Raw genomic sequence first — 17449 nt, 5'->3', positions numbered from 1 at the left:
TAAATTCTTATTAAAAGAAGCAAATATAGATTGAGTGCTTGATCTGAGCTTGAAAATGAGATAATCATGCCCTCATGTGTAATCTAGCAAGAAGGATGAGGCACAGGGTACAATTCAGGGGGATAAATTACAAGCTAATGTGTGCATAAAAGCTAGAGGTAGTTTCAGATAATGTGCTGACATTTTGAGAACTGCAAGGTATTAATCAAAGCAAGCTTCCTTTGAGATGACACTTGAACCAAGATGAAAACAAAATGAGGAATGAGGTGAACTAAAAGCAAGTGATTGTTTCGTGTCATGTGAAACAGCTTGGTCCTTGGGATGAGTTCCCTTAGCAAATCCAAATCTTTTCCAGGAAAAAAAAAAAAGACTATCCTGCCTAATGGAAGAATCCTTTCTTTGAAGGGAAGTAATTTTACATCAGGTGTCTTATTACATAAACTTCAAGAAACAAACCAATTGTTAATTACTCCTATTTTAATTTGCAAGAGTTTTAAACTTTCAGTTCCAACCAATGAGGCAGTGGAGTATGAGGAGATTGTGGCAGTAAGGAGCAGTGTTTAATTAAAACAAGGACAAAGATATAATTTTTCTTAGCTAGCTATCTTTCTGATCTTCAAATTTTGAGACTTGAGATCGTCATCCAAGACCCTGGAGGGGTAGCATGTTTCCTGAGTGTCATCAACCATCACCAAAGTAGGTATCTGTGATCCCAAATGAAATATGTGAAGACGAAAAGAAAATTCAGGTAATGGTGCCTGACTTCGCAAAGTGAAGGAAGGTGAATCTTAATTATCTGCAGACAGGGGTACTTGTATGTGAAGAAATTTGATCTACCCTCAGGATTCCAGAAGAACTTGGAAGGCAGGAGTGGAACGTAGGACTGAAACCAAAATCAAAAGCTCTCCCGCCTTCCCGTGCTGCCAGGTGACTGTCCCTCCTCCACACAGAAAACTAGAGTCTTCCTCTCTGAAGGGATTAACCTCACAGGCACTGGTTAACATAGGTGCACTGAAGTTAGAATAGAGGGGTTAATAGACAGTCTACATTCTGAAAGGTAAGATTCACCACCCCTCTACTTTCAACCAGCTCTTGGACCCCTGATGTTTAGGGTTATATACTAGCAGAAAACTGGAGAATCCTTCTTTTGACAAACGGAGTGGCCATAGGAGAAAGAATTACAGATATAAGGAATCTCCCGTCAGGAAAGACGGCTTGCCGCTCAATCACCCTACACTAAAGCTCACTCATTTGGGGAAAATAAAAGTACACAAATGCACATGTAATCCTGATATACTACTTAGACAGCAAGGACGAATATTTAAGTAGTTATAAATACTGATACTGATTTAACTACAAACAAATATTGGTAATTACATTGACAAGCTGGAGATGGGGGGGAGCGGTGCAGAGACCTGCCATTTAAAAAAAAGTATATGATTTAATCATGTGCCATTAAATTAGCGATGTTAATTAAAAGAAATAACTCTCTGTCATAGAAGTTAGACCTGGGGTTATCCATGTCATAGCATAGTGGCTGGCCTATACTAGACACTCAGTAAATATTTGATAAATGAATGATAGTCTTTTTTACAATGGGATTTGATCATCATTTTTGCCTCGTTCCCTGAGGAAGCCATCTGTTAGAGCAAGTTGTTCCTTTATTTGTCTACCACTTGAGTTCCTGCAATGTATATATCCTTCTACTAGACATTTTATAATTTCTGAAATATTTTTATTTTACATAAAGTAATTTTTATTGACACTGTCATGTGTACATATGGAGTTCAAGAAAATAAAGTTATACAGTAAAAACATGCTCTGATAATAAGGACCTTTAACATCTGTCACTTCTGTGTTTCCACTTCTCAAGATCTGAAATAGCTCAGCTCAGTCAAGAGAAAAGATATACCTATGACAAACTGGAAAAGTTACAGAGAAGAAATGATGACTTGGAGGAACAGTGTGTCCAACATGGGAGACTACATGAGATAATGAAGCAAAGGTAATAAAAGTTTAATAATCAACTGATGTGCCATATATTGAATGTGTTTGGTTCAAAAACAGAATTGGAATTGCTGCAGAATGAAGAGAATTCATGGTTGCTGTTGTACTCAAGGAACATGCTCAAAATCTGATAGTTCTCTATATTTATGATTTCTCAACTGAGGTTATTGCAGTACACAGAGAGGACAACACGTTCCCTCTTTACTAGTCTCTAAAGACGTAGAATTAGATTTAATATAGAGCATTGTAGGTAAACTGTCTACTTTAAGGTGTAAGTTGGTAATGTAATACTCATAAAATTTCAAAACTTCTAGAAGTTAGGTTTTGTATATTTTTTGGGAGCTAAAACATGTAATAGGCCTAGGAAGGTTAGATACCTTATTCAGAGGTTGTACTGACAGTATTGCTAGAGTCAGGATTTGATTCCAGACCTTTTGGTTCTTCCTAGTGGTGTCACTCTGAGCAAGCTATTTAACCTCTCTGACCATCAGTGCTACTGACTCTCTTTTTCTAGATACAGAAGCTAAAGCTCAGGGAGACTAAGGAATTTGCTCAAAATGACAGATTAAGTAAGTGGTAGAGTTCAGACTTGAATCTTGATCTTTTGGCTTCCAATTCCTTTTCTTTATTATGCAGCATTCTTTTTTTTTTTTTTTTTGGTAAAGAATTACAGCCCCTTATTATTTCCTATAAATGTGTCACATAATTTCTTTATAGTAAACTACACATATTTCAGATGTACAGTTTGATTAATTCTGATAGATGTGTACACCAATGAAACCACCACCACAATCAAGACACTTAACATTTCCATAACTCCCCAAGAGGTGCAAATTCTGAATTCCCAATTTATCCCTTCACATCCCCTTTATCCCTGTAACTATAAGTTTGTTCTCTATGTCTGTGAGTCTGTTTCTGTTTTGTAAATAAGTTCATTTGTGTCTTTTTTTTAGATTCCGCATATAACTGATATCATATGGTATTTTTCTTTCTCTTTCTGGCTTACTTCACTTAGAATGACAATCTCCAGGTCCATCCATGTTGTTGCAAATGGCATTATTTTATTCTTTTTTATGGCTGAGTAGTATTCCATTTCATGTGTATACAACAACTTCTTTATCTAGTCATCTGTTGGTGGACAGTTAGGTTGTTTCCATGTCTTGGCTACTGTAAGTGGTGCTGCTGTGAACATTGGGGTGCATGTATCTCTTCAAATTAGAGTTTTTGTCTTCTCCAGATATATGCCCAGGAGTGGGATTGCTGGATCATATGGTAGCTCTATTTTTAGTTTTTTAAGGAACCTCCATACTATTTTCCATAGTGGCTGCACCAACCTTTCCCACCAACAGTGTAGGAGGGTTCCCTTTCCTCTACAACCTCCCCAGCATTTATTATTTGTAGACTTTTCGATGATGGCCATTCTGACTGGTGTGAGGTGACACTTCATTGCAGTTTTGATTTGCATTTTTCTAATAATTAGTGATGTTGAGCATTTTTTTCATGTGCCTGTTGGCGATCTCTATGTCTTTGTTGGGGAAATATCTGTTTAGGCGTCTGCCCAATTTTTGATTGGCTTGTTTGTTGTTGGTTTTTTGTTTTTTGTTTTTTTTTTGATATTGAGTTGTATGAGCTGTTTGTTTACTTTGGAAATTAAGCCCTTGTTGGTCGCATAGTTTGCAAGTGTTTTCTCCCAGGCTGTAGGTTACCTTTTTCTTTTGCTATGGCTTCCTCTGCTGTGTAAAATCTTTTAAGTTTGATTAGATTCCATGTGCTTATTTTTGCTTTTATTTTATTTGGCCTTGGGAGTCTGGTCTAAGAAAATATTGACACTATTTATGTCAGAGAATGTTTTGCCTCTGTTCTCTTCTAGGAGTTTTATTGTGTTATGTCTTGTATGTAAGTCTTTAAGCCATTTTGAGTTCATTTTTTGTGAGGGACTATACTAATGTCATTTATTTACATACAGTTGTCCAGCTTTCCCAACACAACTTGCTGAAGAGACTGTCTTTTCTCCACTGTATATTCTTGCCTCTTTGTCAAAGGTTAATTGACCATGGGTGCATGGGTTTACTTCTGGTTCCTCTATTCTGTTCCATTGGTCCATATGTCTGTTTTTGTGCCAATACCATGCTGTTCTGATTACTGTAGCTCTGTAGTATTGTCTGAAGACTGGAAAAGTTATGCTTCCAGCTCTGTTCTTTTCCCTCAGGATTGCTTTGGCAGTTCCATATAAGTTTTAGGATTATTTGTTCTGATTCTGTGAAAAATGTCATGGGTAATTTGAAAGGGGTCATATTAAATCTAGAGATTGCTTTGGGGAGTATGGCTGTTTAAACTATATTAATTCTTCTAATCCAAGACTGTGGGATGTCTTTCCAGTTCTTTGAATAATCTTCGATTTTTTTACCAATGTTTTATAGGTCTCAGTGTATAAGTCTTTCACCTTCTTGGTTAGGATTATTCCTAGGTATTTTATTTTGATGTGATTTTAAATGGGATTTTTTTTTTTACTTCCTCCTTCTGATATTTCTTTGTTAGTGTAAAGAAATGCAACAGATTTCTGTGTATTAATCTTGTATCCTGCTACCTTGCTGAACACATTTCTTAGTTCTAATAGTTTTTGTGTGGAGTCTTTAGGGTCTTCTATATAGAGTGTTATGTCATCTGCATCAAATGATAATTTTACCTCTTATCTTCTGATTTGTATACCTTCTTTTTCTTTTGTGATTGATGTGGTTGGGACTTCCAGTATTATATTGAATAGAAGTGGTGAGAGTGAGCATCCTTGTCTTACTCAGAATTAGTGGGAAGGCTTTCAGCTTTTCACCATTGAGTATTATTTTGTCTGTGGGTTTGTCATACATGACTTTTTCTATGTTGAGATATGCTTCCTCCATACCCACTTTGGTGAGTTTTTGTCATAAATGACTATTGAATTTTATCAACATTTATCAAATGCTTTTTCTATGTCTATTGAGATGATCATTTGATTTTTGTCTTTTCTTTTATTGATGTGGTGTATCACATTGATTGACTTGTGTATGTTGATCCATCCTTGTGAACCTGGAATGAATCTAACTTGATCATGATGTATAATCCTTTTTATGAGTTGTTGGATTCAGTTTGCTAATATTAGGATTTTTGAATCTGTATTTATATACTTTTACATCTGTATTTATATATTTTTGTATCTATATTACAGGCCAAGAGATTGTCCTCTAATTTTCTTTTTTGGGTAATGTCTTTTTCTGGTTTTGTTATCAGGGGGATGATAACTTCATAGAATGACTTTGGGAGTGTTCCCTCCTCTTCAGTCTTTTGGAAGAGTTTAAGAAGAAATAAGTTCTTCTTGTATGTTTGGTAGAATTCTCCAGTGAAGCCATCCAATTCAGGACTTTTGTTTACAGGGAGTTTTTTTTTATTATTATTATTATTTAGATTCTATTTTACTTCTAGTGATCTGTCTGTTCAAATTATCTGTTTCTTCTCAATTCAGTTTTGGCAGGCTATATGTTTCTAAAAACTTGTCCATTTCTTCTAGGTTGTCCATTTTGTTGGTGTACAACTGTTCATAATATTTTTCTTATGGTTTTTGTGTTTCTGCTGTATCAGTTGTTAATTCTCCTGTTCCAATTCTTATTTTGTTTATTTGGGTCCTCTCTCTTTTCTTCTTGGTGAATCTGGTCAGAGGTTTGTTGATTTTGTTTATCTTTTCAAAAAAATATCTCTTGGTATTACTGATTTTTCTGATCTTTATTATTTCCTTCCTTCTGCTGACTGTAAGTTCTGTTTGTTCTTCTTTTTCTAATTCTGTTAGGTGATATATTAGATTGTTTCGGGGGGGGGGGATTTTTCTTGTGTTTTGAGAAAGGCCTGTATTGCTATGAACTTCCCCTTTAGGACTGCTTTTGCTGCATTTCATAGGTTTTGTATGGTTGTGTTTGCATTGTCATTTGTCCTGAAATATCTTTTAATTTCCTCTTTGATTTCATCATTCCCCCACTGGTTTTTAGGTAGCATGTTGTTTAGTCTCCATGTAATCATTTTTTCTCACTTCTATCTGTGGTTGATTTCTAGTTTCCTGCAACTGTGGTCAGAAACAATGCTTGAAATAATTTCTATCCTGTTAAATTTGTTGAGGTCTGTTTTGTGTTTTAGTATGTGGTCTATCCCAGAGAATACTCCATGCACGTGTTTTTAAATAACTGACAACATACTTTTAAAAGTAAATTAACATTTTTATAGTAACCTACAATGAAAAAGAATATGAAAATGAATCTATGTATGTGTATGTGTGACTGAAACATTATGCTGTATACCAGAAATTGACACATTATAAACTGACTATACTTCAATAAAAAGAATGCAAATTTTAAAAAGTAAGTTAACATAATCACTGTGTTATTTTAGTTTTATATGCTGTTATTTATCATATCACATTATAGAAACTGATAAATAATCCATATGGTGCTAGGAAAGAAGCTCATTTCAATTCATTTATTTTGAAATGTTTCTTTGTTATCAATAGCTTTCATGTTGTTGGATCATGGAAATGTGTAGATTGGGTAGATTTCCTCCCTAAGAGGTCTAAAGAATGACAATCTGAGAGTATTGTGTAGAGGAAAGGAGGAAACTATAAAAACCAGAAACAGCTTAGATCCTGACCCTTTCTCCCTCGATTATACCAAAAACTATAACCCAGTTGGGATCAACAAGCAGTTTCTTTAAAAATCCATTAATTCAGTGCATTATTGGCAAATCCCTGAGAGGACTGGAAGGCATTTTCAGTTACATTTATTGGGAAGATCTGAAATCAGATTGCTTTCCTTTCAATAACAGAAGAGGTTCTGGCTTGTAGGATTTAGAATGTTGATCTGAGAGTAAATAGTAAGTTATATAAAGCAGCCTGTGTAGTTACCATGGTTGGAACAAGGTAGGCGCTATCATAACTGATCACCTGGGAGAAAATTAAATGGGAAATACACTCAACAAAAGAGAATGAGGAAAATGTTAGGCATTTTAATGTAGTGTCCAGGAAAAGGAAAAAGACTCCCTCTCACTTATTCACCGAATATTTATCAACTGCTTGTTATATAGCACTGATATGCTTGGATAAGTCACTGGATAAGCAGACATCCCTGCCCTTGTGGCACTTACATTCTTTTACCTACCTTCAGGTTCTAGTTCTAAATGCTTTTAAGACCTAAAACTGAAAGGAGAGAGATAGTATTGTTGACTTAAAACAATAAAATAGCCAGTTATTTGTCCAGCAAAATAGGTTAATTCAGGAACAGCAAAGAATTTCAATTCAGGACATGCAATCTGTGACAAAATATAGGCAAGTCCAGAGAACAATGGAGAGGAATATTCCTTTATAGATGAGAGGGGAGGTTGGGAGGGACTGTTATGAAGAAAGAGTCCATTGGAGGAAACTGGGAATTTGAAGTGCAGTGGCTTTTCATTGGCTGAGCTGTGATAGTCCTTAGTTGGCTAGTCTGTTGCCTCTCAAGGAGTTATTTTTCCTTCGTCCTGCTAGTAGTAAACCAGTAACATTCTTCCTGTTGAAGATGCAAAATATGTCTTTTCCTCTTGGGTCTGTAACTGGCTTGGAGTAGTAGGGCACGAGACTTCCCTCTGCAAGCCTCTGACTCCATTCAAAATGAGCTTTCTGTTTATTAATTTTCACAGTATATATAGTAGTTAAGAGCATGCACCCTAGAACCAGGCTCTCTTCCTAGCCACGTGATCAAAACAAATTCTTTAAATCTTAAATTTAATCTTCCTTACTTCCTCACTTTGTTTATCTGAAAAATGCTACCATGTAGGGTTATAACCCTAAAATAACCCTTGAAAATTAACTAACTGGGTGAAGATGAAGATTTTGCCCAGTTCCTTCACCTTTACTGTCTGGGAACTTGAGCAGGGATTAAATGCTGATGTTTACTGTAGCTGCAGTCCCAGGGCAGTGAGAGTGAGGGAAAGGAAGGTGAGGCATGGAGGAATGGAAAATAAAGTAAGACAATGTGATACCATTACTGGTGACTGCTTCACGATAAGCCACAGAGACACAGCCACACAGGCTGTTTCTGGACAGGCTGTACAGAGAAACTGTGCCTCCAAATAGCTCACTGGAGGGAGGAAAGACGGTGGAATTTATTTGCTCAGCTTCCATCTCATGTATCCTGTGGATCCAAATTTTTCCTCCTGGGAGACAATTCCCCTGAAGTTCAGATTACATTTACCAGTTCTTTTAGCAGCTGCTTCAGAAGCCAAATCCTAAATTCTAGAAATTGGCACATCATTGTACTCTAAGTGGCAGGGAGAGCCTGAATCTCAAGGTGTGTGCCGTGAGCCTCAGGTGGCAGAATCAAGAGGGTCATGTGAAATCAGTGAACTCAGTAGCAGCGGCATGGGATTGAGGGCCCAGGAGAGGATGGCACCGAGGGAATCTGCTATACCTGTCATGGATAATAACATTGAATTATGTCAACCTTGAGGCCGCCCTTGAGAAAAACTTCATTATGTGCTTCACTTCACTTCTCTTCCCTTCCAGAGCTATTGGTTACCATCCACTGGTTGCGAGCATTCCTGCGACTGTGTCTTGGTTAAATGTCTCTTGTTTTCTCTTCTTCATTCTTCTCATGGAATCTCTACCTTGGCTTCTGGGCTCCAAGCGAGCCTGGGCGCTGCATTCTCTTTGGATGTGTAAGAGGTCCCCTCAGTACAAGCTGCCGACACACAAGCCAGAGACTGCTACTCCGTTTAATCGAGGATCTCAGGGCAATTCATGTTTATTTCTACTTTTTCATGTTCTTTATCTTTCTCCATTTGTACTATAAGCTCATTGCAAGCAGGTATCATGTCTTTTATGGAAACATAGCGAATTATAAGGAAAGAACCCTGGATAAAAAACGAAAGCTCAGAGTTTGTGGGCCAACCATGTCATCTGCCAACATACAATCTTGCACAAAGCCAAATAAACTCTCGGCCTCAACTTCCTCATCTGTAAAAAGAGGGTTGAATACCATGCAGATTGGTAATGAGGATCAAATCAGATCATAGGTGTGAAAATGTTTGGAAAAGCATAAGCACTACATAAATACAGTGCAGGATTATAATTAGCTGTCTATGGTCGCAGCATTGTGGAATCAGTGTTTGTTAGGAAGATGGAACTCTGTGATCTCTAAGACAGCACTGCAGTTTTGTCATTAAAGAATCTGCAGCACAGAGGTGTTGGGTAATGGAGGCATCAGATCAGTTCTGTTGAGATAATATTCTTGTCTCCTGGGTTTTGGAGAGGGGAAGTGAGGCTCCGAGAGGCTATGTGTCTTACCCACGGTCACTTAGCTCCTATGTCACCTCGCCAGCCTAGGAACACACGGTTGTCTGGTGCTGGGGCCTGTGCTTTCTCAGTACGCGGCAGCGCCCCTCCAAGGGTCCCTGGGGAGCCAGCACCTGAGCTGGCCCTGGACTCCGGGCCTCCAGAGTCCCGGGCCACAAAGCTCCCTAGCTGATTTCCCCATTCTGACTTGTGAGTGACAGTGTGGCATCTACAAGTCAAAGCCTCTGCTTAGAGCCCCTTCAGGCTCATGGGCCTTCGACACCTCTCCAGGGTACAGCGAGACTAAATGAGCTTTTAAAAGATTCTGTGAATTACCAATAGAGCGTATGGTGCCCAGCAGTTACAGACATGCAGTTTCGGTGCTTCCGGCCTGGGTTCTAATCCCTGCCCCAGCACTGCACAGGCGGCGGACCCTGGGCAAGTCACTGCGCTTCATGGGGACTCAGCCTCCCCACCTGCAGAAGGAGGGAAAGCGATCTGCCTTGCTAGAGTCGTTCTGAGGCCGAAATGAGCGAGAATCTTCTTGGCATGTAGGAAACAATAGATATTTTTGTCAAATGTAATCATAAGTTCTTGGATCTTATTTTACAATTCAAACTTAATAGTATATCATCATTAAATTTAAAAATGTACTAAACAAAAATAGAAACGAACATAGCAGGTCCTCCTTTGAAACGAAATAATCTCCACTGGTAGGTAGACGGCAGAAACCTTACTTTTCTCTCAGAAGAGACTCAGTTTTAGACTGCTTTTGTGGAGTTCCGAGGAAGACCCTTTTCACCTGACTCTGAAGGGGCAGTCAGGTTGCCCGACAGAGTCTGCTGCCCGTCAGCTCAGGGAAGAGCCACCAGGTTCCCAGCCCCGGCGGCAGGTGCTTGGGACTGAGGCTGTGTGCGCAGCCCTGATGGCTGCGTTCTGTTTTGTGCTCTTTTAGCTCTTTCATGTTGCACAGAAGACTGACATCTAGAATCAGTCGAACATAATGAATTAACTCCTTAGTGGGATTTCATGTTGTTTTTGACATTTCTTTGATAATTTTGAACAAAATAACTTCTGAAGTGATTACATCAGGAGAGCAATATCTTTAGTCCTTTTAAAAGTGTTTTCTTTGTTTAGTTAAACATTTCATGAATCGGGGGGAAGCAGTTTCATTGGTTTTGCCACGTGTAACATGTGGATTGCTGGTGATGGAAATTAAAAAGAATATTTGGTTTTGTAGTATTATCTTGATGATTTAGTGGGATATTTTCTGGGCTTTTGTTTTCTATAAACTAATTGGTTTTTAAAATGGCTAGTACTCATGGAATCTGTGTGTGTGTGTGTGTGTGTGTGTGTGTGTGTGTGTGTGTGAGAGAGAGAGAGAGAGAACAGGGGCAGAGCCATTTTCTCCTAATCACCTATGGAAAATAGTTAGCTTTTTAAAGAGCAGATATTTTAAAGGCATTTTGCAGAAATATAGAAAAGCAGCACTAACATGGCATTTGAATCACTCTTTTCCCCTTGATGCAAATTCTAATGTTTATATGCTAGGCAAGTGTCATTAAAAGAAAGTAGACATCCATCCAGCTGATGCACTGCTGACTCTGGCCACTAAGTGAAGGAAGCTCAACCAGGCCCCTGCAGATGTGGGGACAGGAAAGGGGTGGGTATTAAGGTGCCAAACATGGAGTTCAAGCTGAGTTGCCTTCTAACCAGCTGGTGGTGCTTATCTGCTGTTTCTTCATCTTCTTTGTCTGGTACTGCCCCTTACTTTTATGGACTCTTCCTCTCTGTTTTCATGGTTCTGTTGCTTTGCTTTGGCTTTTTATTTCTAGACACCCACTTGTGGCCAGATTTCACACCCTGACACAATGAAATGGTAGACTTTGGTTGGGTGTGGCATTTTATTAGAATTCACCTTAGGCTTTATTATCCAAAATCTGAAACTTACTAATTATGGATTTTAATCAAACATCTAGTTGCCAGGAAACTCTGGGTTCTTTAAAAAAAAAAAATTTTTAGGACTCATAGATATTGAAGCATCTTAACACTGAGGGGTGTTACCCAAGCCAGATCAGCACTTAGGAAGAAATCAATCAAAATTGTAGTTGGTCATAATTTATTGCCCTTTCCGAACTTTGTTATAGAAAGAAATACCTTATATTCAGCTTGATTCTTTAGCATCATAAAAGTTCATTCAGGAAGGTTTGATGAACAGAAGTCTTTATTCACTGGCTCAAATCTTAGTTCATACTCTGTACTGAACATCTGCATGTATGTCTAGATTAATACTGCAAAATCATTTCAAAATTGAAATGATTAAAACCTTGTATTTTCAATTCCTAAAATATCTCAAATAGGTATCAGTTAAAGTAAATTCATGATGGTTTATAGCTGAGGTTTAAATTTGGCTATGTAGTAAGTAGTTTATCATGTTATACCCAGAGGTGATTTTTATACCTATTAACAGTGCTTCTTGAGGCGGAGGGTGTGAAAAAAGATCTCACAAGGCTGGCAGTTCCAGGCAGATGCATATCTGTACCTCCAACGTCACTGGTTATATTTTAACTATAAAAATGTTGCAACCATCTGGGCAGCAAAGCAGCTGAGGTCTGCTCTTGCCTGTGATTGTATGTACGAGGATGTTTGCTTGACTTTGGAGACACTGGATTTATATAAGGAGAAGTGTCGGGCTGTAACTCAGATGTGCTGCTGCGATGTGTCTGCAGCCACTTTCCTGCAGTGGCCTTCCCTCAGACGTCCAAGGGTCACGTTCAAGTGTGTCAGTCAGTGCCTGGTAACACAGTTGCTGCTAGATTCTCTGTCGTTGTGCCTTCAGGATAAAACCCTGATTTTCATCAATAAACTAATCTGTAGAAAGAACATTTGAAAAAAAAAAAGCCACAAAAATCCTTTCTACTAATAGTGGATCTTACCATTTGTTTAGAGAGAGAAAAACCAAATTACAGCCTAATTGTCACAGAATCTTCCAACATTGAAAGTCAACAGCTAATTTCTTCTTCATGGAGAAGAGCTTATGAACTGTTCTGGGCCACTTAGGATCAGTTCTTGAGAGCACACAGTACTCCCTGATTTATATAAATGTTTGGCTGCGTACCTCCACAGTTAAGAGCTATTAGAGTTTTTGCTGATTTGCTTGGCACATCTCCAGCAAAGTAGTCCATTAAAATTCAAATGCTTTCCCGATAATTGAGACAATCAATTTACATTAAACAAGGCACAATTATAATTTCACGTACAATTTAAATTCTATAGAAAATAATCTGTGTGAGATAAAGAGGGACACTTATTTTGATGCAAAGGGATGTTTTTATAGTCTGCATAAACAAATCTTTCATATTTTCAAAATAGTTCCCTCATTATCTTTGGTGTAGAGGAATTCTATTGTGTTTTATTTTGTTGGAGGGACAAGTGTGTGCCTATCACTGCATGTTTAATAGGCACTGTGACTTTCAATTGCATTTAGATTGAAAGGGTTGAGGTCGAATAAGGTAGGTACTTGTGGACGATTTGACATGGAATCACTCTCATAAAAAGAACAAACAAAGAGGATGCATGTTGAGTGAGTCTGTTGCCTCTTTGCCAGCAGTAATGAAATGGATATATCTTTACCTTTTTTCAATAGACCAAGTACCTATTACTTTGCCAGGGATTGTTTGTTAGATCCTAAGAAAATCATTCAAAGAAAATTGGGAAGGATGCATAGGATGGGGGTGAAGTTGCCATGGTTGTGTGCCTTTGTGCCAAAGAGTTCCTGGGAAAGCTTCAAACCCCCAGCGAGGAGGCTCTCGAGGCAGCCAGACCACACCAGTGTGCCCAGATCCTCCGCAGCTCTCACTTGTGAGCAATTCACGAGACTGGTCTCGTCGGTCAGGAAATCTAGAACACTGGAGAAATATTATTAGGAAGAACATCGTAAAAATAATGACAAGCTAGAAAACAAATCCTGTCAGAGCCCGAGAATATATTTGGCTTCCGCTTGCTGTGTCTGTCTGTTTCTATAAACGGTCCAGAATAGAAACCGGATGTTTAAAATCTCTCTCCCTTTCATGTGCTCTCCTCCCCCTCCTGCCTTCCTTCCTCTTCAGTATTAGTAGACTTACTATTTTTATTATTTTTTATTTATGTTCCTATTTTCAATATTTGCCATTTGTGTGGATAACACATTAATATTTAATACAATGTTTTCAGACTCCAGGAATAGCTGAATCATAAGAGAAAACTTGAAATTGATGCAGACTCCAAGGGAGCGTATAAACTGAGTGTTACAGTTACTTTTCCCACTCACAAATGGCACATGGTTATTTGAAAAGATGATGTGTACTTAGGATTGAAATCTTTTGTCTTTGTATGTGAGTCTAATTTGTATTATTTTTGTGTCATAGGAGTCATCCAGCATCATTCTAATTAAAATGAAAGAAATACCAAAACAGTATGTTAGCCAGTGCTTTCTAATAATTTTCTTTTTCTCTAGAAGCACATTTTTTTTTACCAGCCTCATTGCTGTTAAAGAAACTCAGCTGTGATTTAAATAGAGTCTTGAGCTTAGTTCTTCATTTTAGTTCTGTTGTAGAACTAAAGAATTTAAAGGAGGCAACATTTGTTTCTTTCAGTAGTTTATTTTCTCCAATCAGTAATTGTAGTTTTGTATTTGTAAAATTAAAATTGATACTGGAAATTATATGAACAATTTTGTATTACATGCTATTCCCAGAACTGTAGCTTTATGATCCACTTTAGAAATATAAATTAATAAGAATAGATTCTTCCAAAAGTTTTTTTATTACAGAAAGCATGTACATTTGAGGTGTAACATCTTAGAGACTTTTTTCCCATTCTCAACTTAAAGGGATATCAATTATCAATTGTAGGTTAACAACTTAGATCTTATTTTAATCATTTTATATATATATACACATACATATGTATATACATATAAAACTTCGTATTGTCTTTGTAATTAAAATTCCTAAATAATATTACTTTTCTCAAGTAAATTTACTTACTTATTCTTAACATTAGCAATAAATTTGTATATATTTTCTGAATATCTATATTTCATATTCCAAATAAAAAGATTAACAGTTGTTTTAAGGAATTCTATCTGTGTTATGAGCTGAATTGCCTAAAATGGCATCTTGAAGAATCAGGAGAACTGGAAAGTCATCTAGTGCAACTCCTTCTCTTTCCATCTTCTCAGCCTCCATCTCCACCCCCAACATGAAGACTTCATAGATGAGGAAACTGAGGGCCAAAGAGATAAGGTGACTTCTAAGACTGAGGCTCAGGTACGGACTAGAATCTGTGTTTTCTAATTTCTGCTCTAGTGTTTTCTACTGTCTTCCTCAGTAGTTTGTATGTTCCCAGAAGTAGGGAGGTGAGCTAGTACTAATAATCAAAAGGAAAATATTAAGCGCAGATAAATAGATGTTTAGCAGAAACTGGCTTCTCCAGGAAGCTTGAGACCGGAAGTGGACTGGTTAGTTGAAAGGTCGGGAAATCAGGGCAAGTGATACACGTCAGGCCAAGACATTTCCCTCGTGCACGGCTCACCTGACTTGGAGCGCCACGTCATTTTTGCTGAATAAACCGTACCCAAAGTGCCTCTTCGGGTGCACCCAATTTCGGTTTCTCTGAAACAACTGAGGACATAAAGACTCTTGGGGAGCAACCTCCATTCAGGACGTGCCATCTTAATGACCCTCTGGCCCTCCCACCACGTCTTTTACTTTTCTTTCATGCACACCTACTTTGACAGACTCTTTTTCAACTCAGCTTTGTTGATTCTTTCTAAATCATCCTACATTGTTTTCATAGAATCAGCAAACTCTTTTTTTAACAATCGTATTTCTGAGTTCACTAAACATTGAGTTATGCATACGTAAGCAGCATAAAGAGGCTTGCAAAGAAATATAACTGACTTTGAGAAATACAATACAGCTGGCGAGAGCAGAAGTGTCCAGTCACACTGGAGAGTAGCAGCCAGTGGCCGTGAGTACTGAGTGTGCCTTGGACATCATTCGAGACATTTATTAGAGAGAAGAAAGTGTCAGTTCACTTGGTGATCAGGGTAAGGGCCTTCCATTCTGACAATTCCTGCTGCACTTTGGAAGGAGCTGCTAGAGTCAGACAAGCGAAGATGTCCACAAACTAGCTGAAGAGCCTGCACTGCCTTCTCCGTGCACCAGGGAGGAGGCAACCGACGTGGAGGCAGAAGGAAGGGAACTTTCGTAGTTCCCTTTTTGCTTTCTCTGCCCCTGGGTCTTAGGCCAGACTCACACCACCCAGAAGACCTGCCAATGGAGCATTCTTAAACCAAGCAAACTTTCCACAGCTGCTGGCGGTAGAAGCAGCGGCTGCTACAGCTCAGCCTAGGGAGTCACCCCACACCTACTTATTTTCAAGTGACCTGCCTCGCAGCTGGTGATTCTCAGGGATGCAGCCCTGCTTTCTTTAGGCAGCTGGTCTACTTCTTGTATAGAGTCCAGGAAAATTGCTTTTTATCAGATGGCACTGCTGAAAATACCAGTGGTTTCAAAAATGGGTTTTCAGTAAATCCTTGGGTCAAGAACCCATGTCTGGGTACTTTGAAGGCAGTAAATCTCATTTCTAAATAATGAATGAACAGAGCAACAAGTAATGAACAACTACCCTCCCTGTAAATTGGGTTATAAATATAATCCTTCCACTTCTCCTTCTGTTTATTTTTTATTTTTTGGTTTGAGCATCCATTCCATTTTCCTTTCTTAATTAGGTCATGGTATTTATAGCACACAGCTGCTTCACAAAACAAACAAACAAACAAATGTGCTGTATCACTGCCTCTTCACTCCCTGGCTACATTTGTTGTGGCCCCACGAGGTGGGGCAGCATTTTTCCATATGTATTCTGTGGACAATCAGTCCTACAAAATGGTCTTTGAAAAAAGGAATGCAGGATGTTTTAGTCTGGGATATATTGCACAGGCTGTCTCTCTTTGGAAAGTCAAAATGCACATTATTACATTAAAAGCCTTGATAAGTCTTGGAAACTATTTGTCATTTTTAAAGTTTAAGTTGGCTTTAATTAAAATAATAATATAAATTAAGATATTTGTGAAACTGTAAAACTTTATGGCTAACGGTGTGAGGGTGTAGCACGAAGCGCTACACACTGCCCTGTAGGGTGACTGTTGGAGACATATCATTAATCTAAGGGTGGAAACGGCCCACTGTGGCACTTCATGGAGGACCTTCATAGCTTCTTCATGACTCTGATCACCTTTCATTCCTTACCCCTCCTATTCCGCACATGGTTTTTATTTTCATCTTTTTCCTTCATACTCTAGTGTGTAGCATGAACACCAAGTCCGCGCTTTCTAACTCACAGGCGGGAAGAGCTGTGCCTGGCTGTTGCACACACCCACGCTGCCAAACAAGGGGGTTCTGTTACCTACAGGTGAGAGTTGAGGTGTGGCTACTCCAGGCTACCGAGACGATGCCGAGTAATGGAGTTAGAGAGGAATAGTTCCTGGAAGTCTCGGTTATCTCTGTCTGGCTATGATGTGCAAGGAAAGTAACATCTACTTTTTTCTCAGTTCACGGGCTCTCAAAAGGGATTTTTGTTGTTGTTATGTTTTTCCTTCTTCTTGGGGATCTGGAATAATTTGTGAATGCTATATGTAGAAAGAAGATGTGTGTTCGTCCAATTATTAATTTGTTCACTCCCTGTTTGTACATACACCCTTCAGATATTTACTGAGTGCCAGCACGGACTTGGGGTGAGCTTAGGGATTAAAAAGTGGCATAAGACTTAACCCTTGTCTTTGAGGATTCACAGTCCAAATGCTCTTGCCTGTGCTTCCCAAAGCCTGAAATACCTTTCCTTTGTCTACCTAGAGCCCTCTTGTTTCTCAAGAGCCAGGTCAGCTGTCATCTCTTCAGCAAAGCCTTCCTTAACCCCACTTTATGCATTACTCAACACTTTGTTCAAACAGCACTTTGATCAAGTGCACAGGGCATCATAATTATTCTTTGAATGTCTGATTCACTAGAATGAATTCCTTAACAACAGGAACCATATCCTAGTTATCACTGTTTCTCTAGCATGTAGCCCAGTGCC

The 17449-nt window shown here is 38.5% G+C and overlaps 1 protein-coding gene across 12 annotated transcripts in view; it reads left to right on the top strand.

Annotated features, from left to right (window-relative positions):
- SDCCAG8 (SHH signaling and ciliogenesis regulator SDCCAG8) overlaps window positions 1-17449 on the top strand; it is a 185805-nt gene that overhangs the window by 121136 nt on the left and 47220 nt on the right. For 5 of the 12 annotated variants that reach the window (XM_074351768.1, XM_074351759.1, XM_074351758.1 and 2 more), the window contains exons 16-18: window positions 844-927; window positions 1874-2005; window positions 14550-14637. In XM_074351768.1, coding sequence (XP_074207869.1) covers window positions 844-927; window positions 1874-2005; window positions 14550-14637 — 304 coding nt within the window. Of the gene's footprint in view, window positions 1-843; window positions 928-1873; window positions 2006-14549; window positions 14638-16676; window positions 16704-17449 lie in introns of those variants that run through there. The other 7 variants (XM_074351762.1, XM_074351760.1, XM_074351761.1 and 4 more) reach the window with 4 other exon arrangements.

This window comes from Camelus bactrianus, chromosome 23 (genome assembly GCF_048773025.1).
Source record: "Camelus bactrianus isolate YW-2024 breed Bactrian camel chromosome 23, ASM4877302v1, whole genome shotgun sequence".
Taxonomy (NCBI): Eukaryota; Metazoa; Chordata; class Mammalia; order Artiodactyla; family Camelidae; genus Camelus; species Camelus bactrianus.
Note: the sequence above shows the minus strand (reverse complement) of the source record. Positions and strands in the feature narration are given on the sequence as shown.